Genomic DNA, 9463 nt, shown 5'->3' on the forward strand with positions numbered 1-9463 from the left:
CTGTTCCCGCCTTCGACAGGAATTTTAAATGACAGAAATAAAGAACGGCTTCATCCTAAGGGTTGCCAAATTTAGGAGCATGTTTTGATGGTAGCAGGTTTTTGTTTTTTGTTTTGTTTTTTGAGCCAATGGTCAGTACATGGACAACTTTGGATTTTATCGGGTGCCCTTCACAGCAGCTGCGGCGTAATCTGCCTGTGACTGCCTGTGACGTCAAAGGGTGGCCTTCCCAGGGCAGCCGCGCAGCCGCGATGCCCGCTGCTGTACTACACAAGACTCTCAAGGGCATTTATTAAAGTCAACTTACCAATCTCAGATTTGCTTCTCAAAAACTATATTCGAGCTCAGTATTTTACGTACAGAATTTTGCACAGTTCACTTTTTTTTTCTTTCCACACAAAGGTAAAATACTGTCTGCCTTTGCTCATTTCCCACCCTTCTGCTGCCTTTGCACGCCCCAGTACCCTCGGCCAATCAGTGCTCGTCAAAGGTCACGTTGCCCTCGCCGCCAGCCTTCCCTGTGCTTCACTTCCTCTCCTTGTGGTCTCGAGTGTAGCTCCGAGCTGTGGGGTACTCATTTCCGAGATCCACAACAATGACCTCTTTAGAAAACGTCACCCCTTTCAGAGGTCTTTTTGGCACATCAGCAATAGAAGTAGTTCTGTGGACACGTGTGGGTGTGTTTTCAGCACGCTCACCCTGCAAAGAGAATGAATGGGACAGGCGATATAAGTGACCAACCTATGAACACATTGTTTTAAGAGGTATTTACTATGTATACAATGTCCTGCCTGCATGTTACCCACTTGCCAGAAGAGGGCACCAGATCTCATTATAGACAGTTGTGAGCCACCATGCGGTTGCTGGGAATTGAACTCAGGACCTTTGGAAGAGCAGACAGTGCTCTTAACCTCTGAGCCATCTCTCCAGCCCCTTAAAGCATTGTTATATGTGAAGAAGAAATATAAAAAGAATTTCCAGCCGGATATGGTGGCACCCGCCTTTAATCCCAGCACTCGGGAGGCAGAGGCAAGTGGATTGCTGTGAGTTTGAGTCTACAAAGTGAGTCCAGGATAGCCAAGGCTAACACAGAGAAACCCTGTCTCAAAAACAAAAACAAACAAAAAAACAACAAGCACACACACATACACACATACACACACACACACAAAAAAAAAAAATTTCAAAAACAAAAAAAGAAAAACAATTTCCAAAAGCCACAGACATCCAGGTTATTCCACTGTGATGGCCACCTGCAGTGACTGGGCCTAACATTCCCTGATGGTTCTTAATCAAAGCTGAGAGCAGCATGGGCCAGCATCCTGTCTTAGACATGGTATGGAGGCATGGTGCGTGCTCACGAAGGTTCTGGATGTGTGTGTGTGTTGACTCAGAAGACTCCCAGGACTGGAGCAAGGACATGGCTTGTCCTGCGCTCAGCAGCAATGGCAAAGCAGACAACTCATTTCACTTTTTCTTCTTTCTTTCTTTCTTTCTTTCTTTCTTTCTTTCTTTCTTTCTTTCTTTCTTTCTTATTTTTTGAGACAGGGTTTCTGTGTAGCCTTGGCTGTCCTGGACTCACTTTGTAGGCCAGGGTGGCCTCGAACTCACAGAGACTTTTGTAGTTCTACGATCCCAGGAGTGTAAGAAAACCAAAAGGAAGGGGAAATATTAAGAAAAACAGGAATATAAGAGTGAAAGACATCAAGGCCTCCGGCTTGGCAGTGCTGTACCTAGTTATTCCTCCATGGTGACCCTCCTCCTCATCAACACTCCCCCCACCCCCACCCCGAGAGCAGAGCATGTCACCTCCTGGGTGGCGTCTCTCGCAGGGTCTGGTGTCTTTCTATTCCTGTCCTCTTCTACCTTCTTGTTATCTTCTAAGTGTGTGGCCATCGCTTCCTTACTCTGTCTTTGTACGAGAATGCCAGGCCTCACTGGCATGTCCATGTTTACGAAGTGCAGTACGACCCTGGGAAAACCATCAACAGCTGTCAAAACTTCATACATCTTAGTCAGCATTACCACACATAAAAATGGCCAGCACACTCAGACTCACTTTATTTTGGCATGTGTGTGTATGTGTGTATTGTATGTTGTGTGAGTGAGTGTGTGTGTTGTGCATTATGTGTGTATGTGTGTGTTGTATATTATGTGTGTATGTGTGTGTTATGTGTTTAAGTGTGTGTTGTGTGTTATGCGTGTGTTGTGTTATGTGTGTGCTGTGTGTATGTATGTGTATGTTGTGTTATGTGTGTATGTATGTGTATGTGTGTGTTGTGTGTTATGTGTGTATGTGTGTGTTTGTGGTGTTGTGTGTTATGTGTTATGTGTGTACGTGTGTGCTGTGTGTTATGTGTTATGTGTGTATGGGTGTGCTGTGTGTATATACTCTCTTATCTGGCTGGGTTGTTGTCATCTTGAAGTCACTTTTTCACCTTGTATTTTGGGGACAGGGTCAGTCAGTGAACCCGAAGCTCACAGCTCCTCTGAGCTGAGCTGGCTGGGATCTACCTGTCTTTGTCCCCAGTTAGGGTTACAGGTGTTGCTGTCATATTTAGCTTCTTATGTGGGTGCTGGGAGCCAAACTGGGGATGTCATGCCTCAGCAGCAAGCTCTCTCCACTGGTCCCCCATCCCACCCTCTCCCCTGCCCCATCCCTCCCACCCCTCCCCCACCCTATCCCCTCCCCCCACCCTCTCCCCTGCCCCACCCCTCCCCCACCCCACCCTCTCCCCTACCCCACCCCTCCCCCACCCCAACCTCTCCCCTGCCCCACCCCTCCCACCCCTCCCGCACCCTCCCCTCTCCCTCGCCCCTCCCCTCCCCAGCACCTAGACTCACTTGTCTGGATCTTCAGATTTGTCCCTCTCTGCGTTAGCAGCTAAACAGTGCTCCCCTTCATTTTCGTCTGTGCAAGGGGCCTTCACTGGCTCTTCATCGATCTTACCTTTGAAACTAGAAACAAGCAAAACTTAACAAAAGAAGACTCTAAGGTATGGTGCCGGAGTTTTGAACAGGAAGTTGGCACTTTTAAAACCCTGAGATGGAAAAGGTAGCTGGCAACTACAGTGCTTGTTCTATTTTACTTGGGGCTTTGAGACAGGGTCCCTCATAGCTTAGGTTGACTTTGAAGTCTCTGTAATAAAGAATGGCCCTGAATTACTAACCCTCCGCCTCCCGCCTCACAAACTCTGGGATTACTGGTGTGTACCACCAGCTTGGCTCTTCCTGGTTCTATTTACAATTACTTCATATTCTTTCTAGTTACACTTTATACTGTAGTTTTGAAATCTAATCCCAAATCATCAACATGGGCTTATACCATTTGTATAGAAAAATTGCCAATAAAAGGAGAATACAAATGAAGCAGACGAGGAGGAGGATGAAGAACGTGATCGCCGTGATCTCAAAGGCCAGAGGGCTCGATTTGGACACCTCCTCCTCAGTCTCAGTCTCATCTTGTCCAAACATTCTATTCCAGCCCAGTTTGAATGCAGAATCTTGTTCTTTCTGGTTTCTAGAGGCAGAAGGACAAAAGGCTGTTGGTGGCCCACCCACTGGGGAGGAGTCCCTGCTCGCCCTGGGGGAGTGACTCACGCTGCCTAACTTCTCTTCATAAAGGCAGTCAGGGGCTGCGGTGGCCAGAGGGGAGACTGAGCTGGGACACGCTGCTGGCTCAGCTCACCCCCCCTCACCCCCCAAATTGCCAAAACCCAAAGGAGCAGCTGGGGCCGCTGGAGCCCGACTCATCCTTCTCTCTCCAGTGACGTCACAGAGCCATGGAACTGCTGAGCTACTGACCATGGTCTGGAGGCAGGAAGGTCACTAACCTCTCTGTGGGCCGTGGACCATGGCGTTCTCAGAGGTGTGAGATGGAGGTCATCTGGGGCTGGCTTGGCCAGGTTTTACATCAGGACTTTCCAGATTCTAGCTTCCTTCTCCTGGCTGACACCTCACCGACTGCTCTTCTCACAGACGTGACTGACTGATGCACTTTCTTAAGAAAATCCCCATCGATAGGCCTGGGTCAGGGCATCTAAGCACCGCTCTCCAGGAGGAATGGCCTACACTCTTTAGCCCCTCTCGCTGTGGTGGTGTCCTACACTCACAACCAGGTGCTGCGAAGGCCACAGCTCAAGGAAGCAGGAACAGAGCAAGATGATAAGTCAGAAGATGGATGCAGGCCTGCCCTAACCAGGTAAGAGCGAGCGATGCTTATGGCAGAAAGGGGAGAACCGTGTCTCCCTGGATGGATGCAATCTAAGAAAGGATGTAACAATACTGGGCGTGGTGGCAGAGGCCTGTGAATGGGATGATGGGGGGGGTTGGGGGTGGGGGATGGGGGGGTTGGGGGTGGGGGATGGGGGGTTGGGGGTGGGGGGGAGGGGGGAGGTGGATGGGGGTGGGGGCTTGGGGGGTTTGTTGGTTGGGGGGGTGCTCTGGCAGGAGGATTGTGTATAAAATATCACATATCAAAATCCTGTTTCAAAACAAGACAGACTGCAGGTTCCACCAACTCTATATCTAAAGGGGTTGCCTGGTCAGGGCGCTCAGAACACTTTGTGTCGTTGCTTCAGAGGACCACAGGTGGGTAATTGTACCGCCCAGAAATGTATTCCACACAGCTCTGGAGGGTGAAAGCCTCAGAGCAAGGGGCCTGCTAGCCATCCTCCCTAAGGAAGGAGTGTTCCCTGCGGTGTGCTCCACATCTGTGTGGCACAGCACAAACTCCTCCAACGCCCCTGTTTATCATGACTGTCCACAGAACTCTGCCAAACACCACCCGGTGGCCCCAACAGTGTCACTCTGGGGACTGAGTGCCAAAGGTGAAGGTTGGAGAGTCACCTTCATATCTCAGAAGAGGACACAGATCAACAGTGTCATTCAAAAAGGAGAAATGTTAACCTCTTCATCTTTGGATTGTGTGTGTGTATGGGGGGGGGGCGGGGAGGAGGTGAGAGAGAGAATTTTTAATTAGCTCTCTAACTCATAAGCCCAAATAGTTGAGAGTGCAGGTCGGCAGGTATGCTAGCCCAAGGCCCCAGATGATAAGTCACAAAGAATGCGGAGCTAGGAAACAAAGACCTATTGAGTATTCTAGGGACCAGCTGGCCATAAAAGATAGGGAGGATACACAAGGACAAATTCCTGAGAGAAACAGGTACCGGACATGATCAAGTGAGTAATGAGCCAAGACCCCTCATCCAATCTTATGGTGTTTGCTTAATCCCCCTTGAGGCCCGCACACAAAGTTCCAGGTTTGAGTTTAACCAGATGTGTCGTCAGCTCAGATAAAACATCTACCCTCGGGTTCCAAGAAAGACAGGAACCAAGGACTGTTCCCATGTGATTAAGTCTGAGCTTACCCCAGATCTGCCTACGCAATTTGCTGATGTTCAAATGTTTGAAACAACCAATCGTGTGTGGCCGCGCCAAAACTTCCCACTCCCCCCGACCCTTGCCCATATAAACTCCTAACCCCTGGGCTTCTGGGTCGACCCCTCTGTCTCCTGCATGAGATACGTGTGGACCCGGAACTCCGCAAATAAACTGCCTCATGTGTTTACAGCAAGACAGTTGTTTGTGTGTCTTTGGGTGCACGCCATCCTGAGGCTTGAGTGAAGGTCTCCCTTCGGGGATCTTTCAGAGGCAGATTGGAGGCCAACTTTTTAAAAAAAGATTTATTCATTTTATTTATTGTATATGAGTGCTTTATCTGCAGAAGAAGGTATCAGATTACATTATAGATGGTTGTGAGCCACCATGTGGTTGCTGGGAACTGAACTCAGGACCTCTGGAAGAACAGCCAACGCTCTTAACCACAGAGCCATCTCTCCAGCCCTGGAGGCCAACTTTTGCACAACCTGAGGACATTGGTGCTGCTCTTAGCAGCATCAAGATGCTCCTTGGAGGACTCCACTAGCCAATCCTCCTGGATGAAGGCGCATAGCTTCTACCACACTTCTGCTCCATGCGGCTGTGAGGCCTGGAATCTGTTCCTGCCTTCTTCTTCTCCTTCTTCTTCTTCTTCTTCTTCTTCTTCTTCTTCTTCTTCTTTCTTCTTCTTTTTCTTCTTCTAACATTATTTATTATGTATACAATGCTCTGTCTGCATGTACATTTGCAGGCCAGAAAAGGGCATTAGATCACATTATAGATAGTTGTGAGCCACCATGTAGTTGCTGGGAATTGAGCTCAGGACCTTTGAAAGAACAGACAGTGCCCTTAACCTCTGAGCCATCTCTCCAATCCACTCCTGTCTTCTTTATACACATGAAGGCTGCTTCCAAGGAGATAGAAATGATTTTTTAAAAAAAAATCTAGTAACGGTTATGCAAACCCCAAACTGTGTACCTAACACCGGTACACTCTGTGCCCTCTGTTGTGTGGCCGTTACTCCTCAATATGAAGGGAAGTGGGCCATTTCCAGGCCTGAGTGGCAGAGTGAGGCAGAGAGCAGTGCTGAGCTGTTTCTGTCTCCAGGATCGTCACCACAGATGACACAGATGACACAGGAGACCTGAGGCAGACAGAGTACAATCACGCCTGAGAGATAAGCCTGTCCCCTGCATTCAATGTGGAGATGGATAGTGTACATTTGCTTGTGCCCTTTTTTTTTTCCCTGAGACTAGGTTTCTCTGTGTAGCCTCAGCTGTCCTGGACTCACTTTGTAGACCAGGCTGGCTTGAACTCATAGAGATCCGCCTGCCTCTGTCTCCTGAGTGCTGGGATTAAAGGCGTGCGCCACCATGTCCAGAATTAATATAATTCTGGGAATTAGAAAGATAGCCAAATTTTGTTAGGGTTCATCTGGAGCTACTATGTATTCAAATGTTAATTGCTTGCTCCCCAAGATCCTTATGAGCAAATTCTCATGCATCCAAAATGATGTGGTGTGAACCTTGCCTCCCAAATCATCCCTGATTGGCAAATAAAGTTGCCTACACCTGGGCAGGGCAGGAGAGAGGTAGGCGGAGGCAAGGTTCATGGGCTTGCCGGACAGGAGGACCACAAGGGAAAGAGAGAAAGCGTGTAAGGAGCAGATCGCCATGCATTAGCGTGAACTAGAGGCACGTGGCAGAGACTAGCTTGCTCTGAGGATTGGCATAGAAAGAAGCAGCCTAAATGGGAAACATGTGCAAGTGTTTATAGGGGTTTTGGATTAGGAAGTAGAAACGATAGCTCAAAGGGTTAATAACTGCCCAGCCCCAGTGCATTAATGCTTATCAAAATTCTAACAGCTTTCTGTGCCTTTTACTTATATAACAGTGGGTCAAGGAATAACTGCTGCCTTAATTATATGAATCATTATTAAATACTAATAACCACAGGACAAAACTTGGGTTTTTTTCTTAATCATTTATTTTATTATTATGCATACAGTGCTCTGCCTGCGTGTCCACCTGCAGGCCAGAGGAGGGCATCAGATCACATTATAGATGGTTGTGAGCCACCATGTGGTTGCTGAGAATTGAACTCATGACCTCTGGAAGAGCAAACAGTGCTCTTAAATGCTCAGCCATCTCTGTAGCCCCAAAACTTGGTCTTTAAATCATATTCAAATGCATCAGACTGTATGCTTGGTGAGGCTGTCCAGTTACTCACAAATGGCTCTCCAGAGCCTAACCACATATGCCTCCTTCAGAAATTATTCAGGGCAGGGTAGTGCAGGCAACTCAGCAGAAATACCAAGGGACTGTAAGAGATGCTAGGCTGTGAGACGCAGTGCTGAGAGCATGGGTGGTCCTTTCAGAGGACTGGAAATCGGTTTCCGGCACCCACATCATGTCAGGCAGCTCACACCCACCCATAACTCCAGGTCCAGGGAATCCATTGCCTCTTCACACATGCACCCATGCGCGTGCACACACACACACACACACACACACACACACACACACACACACACAAGCACACACGTACAAGGGAAACACACACAAAGCACACATACACTTAAGATAATAAAATAGAATTTTTAAAAAGGGAATACCATAAACTTTATGTTACAAAACAGACTTAGATGAAATAATACTCCAAGAACACAAAATTGTGAAAAATCAGAAAACCTGGAATGAAACTGAATCCACAATGAGACTAAATCAGCCATAGAAAATGTCTCCACAAGTGACTTTGCTTCACTTGGGATTCTACCAAATCCTCTTCAAACAATTCTGTAAGGATTGGAGAGGGCACACCCACTGTGATGTGAGGCTGAGCACACCCACTGAGACGTGAGGCTGAGCACACCTACTGTGACGTGAGGCTGAGCACACCCACTGTGATGTGAGGCTGAGCACACCCACTGTGATGTGAGGCTGAGCGCACCCACTGTGATGTGAGGCTGAGCGCACCCACTGTGATGTGAGGCTGAGCGCACCCACTGTGATGTGAGGCTGAGCGCACCCACTGTGATGTGAGGCTGAGCACACCCACTGTGATGTGAGGCTGAGCACACCCACTGTGATGTGAGGCTGAGCACACCCACTGTGATGTGAGGCTGAGCACACCCACTGTGACGTGAGGCTGAGCACACCCACTGTGATGTGAGGCTGAGCACACCCACTGTGATGTGAGGCTGAGCACACCCACTGTGATGTGAGGCTGAGCACACCCACTGTGAAGTGAGGCTGAGCACACCCACTGTGATGTGAGGCTGAGCGCACCCCTGTGACGTGAGGCTGATGTTGCCATGTGGTCCGTGTAGAGGATGGTGTACAATAGTCATACTTTCTATGTTGAATGACTGAGTTTATCAATTGTACAGCAAGTAAAAGTATCAGATAGAAAAGGTAGTTCATCCCTAAGACATCATCAACATGGGCGCTTACAGCATCCACTGGAATGACATCATCAACATGGGCGCTTACAGCATCCGCTGGAATGACATCATCAACATGGGCGCTTACAGCATCCGCTGGAATGACATCATCGGGCGCTTACAGCATCTGCTGGAATGACATCATCGGGCGCTTACAGCATGGGCTGGAATGGCTGGGGATGGCTGCAGTTAGTCTACTGGAGCCCTAGGCAGAGCAGAGTTTTTTCCAAGGAAACCTGGCTTCCTGTTCTCATACTGACATCTTAATAACAGGAGATAAAAAATGCCTGTGAAAACAATTTTCCTTCTAGCTGTTTGCAAGGCCGTGACGATGGCTTTACTACCCTTAGCTAGTTTTCTTTCTCTTTGCCACAGAGTTAGTGGCCTAACTCGGCCAGGACAGGACATCTTGGGGAATACTTAAAGTAAACATGCTGAGTCTGGGGTAAGTGTGCCTTTTTCAGTCCCGAAGTCCCCGTTTTGGCAAGCTTAAAGTAGCACATGATAATTTATCCATGGAATATGCCTAGTGTGCCTAGTGTGATAGCATTGTATTCTGCCCTACCGAGTCCAGTGTGAGGGACTGTGGATTTAACTCATGCGCACACGCGCGCGCGCACACACACACATAATAACACAGGG

At 48.4% G+C, this 9463-nt stretch overlaps 1 protein-coding gene and 1 long non-coding RNA gene across 3 annotated transcripts; one reads left to right on the forward strand and one right to left on the reverse strand.

The window, feature by feature from the left end:
* Positions 1 to 208: 208 nt before the first annotated feature.
* LOC311607833 (uncharacterized protein C2orf74 homolog) lies at positions 209 to 4173 on the reverse strand. 2 transcript variants are annotated; one of them, XM_084799916.1, is made up of 5 exons: positions 3834 to 4173; positions 3326 to 3520; positions 2845 to 2958; positions 1810 to 1972; positions 209 to 699 (listed from the first exon to the last, which is right to left on the reverse strand). In XM_084799916.1, the coding sequence occupies exons 2-5, from the start codon at positions 3472 to 3474 to the stop codon at positions 526 to 528; spliced, it is 600 nt and encodes a 199-aa protein (XP_084656042.1). In that variant the 5' UTR covers positions 3475 to 3520; positions 3834 to 4173; the 3' UTR covers positions 209 to 525. The 2 variants fall into 2 exon arrangements, with proteins under 2 accessions (XP_084656042.1, XP_084656041.1); XM_084799915.1 differs by lacking the exon at positions 3834 to 4173 and adding an exon at positions 3601 to 3768 and having other exon boundaries at positions 212 to 699.
* LOC311607834 lies at positions 4065 to 5575 on the forward strand. The gene is made up of 3 exons (XR_014782765.1): positions 4065 to 4201; positions 4499 to 4590; positions 4769 to 5575. It is a non-coding gene; the product is annotated as an uncharacterized lncRNA (long non-coding RNA).
* The last annotated feature ends 3888 nt before the right edge of the window (positions 5576 to 9463 follow it).

This window comes from Acomys minous, assembly GCF_964271855.1.
Source record: "Acomys minous genome assembly, chromosome: 10".
Taxonomy (NCBI): Eukaryota; Metazoa; Chordata; class Mammalia; order Rodentia; family Muridae; genus Acomys; species Acomys minous.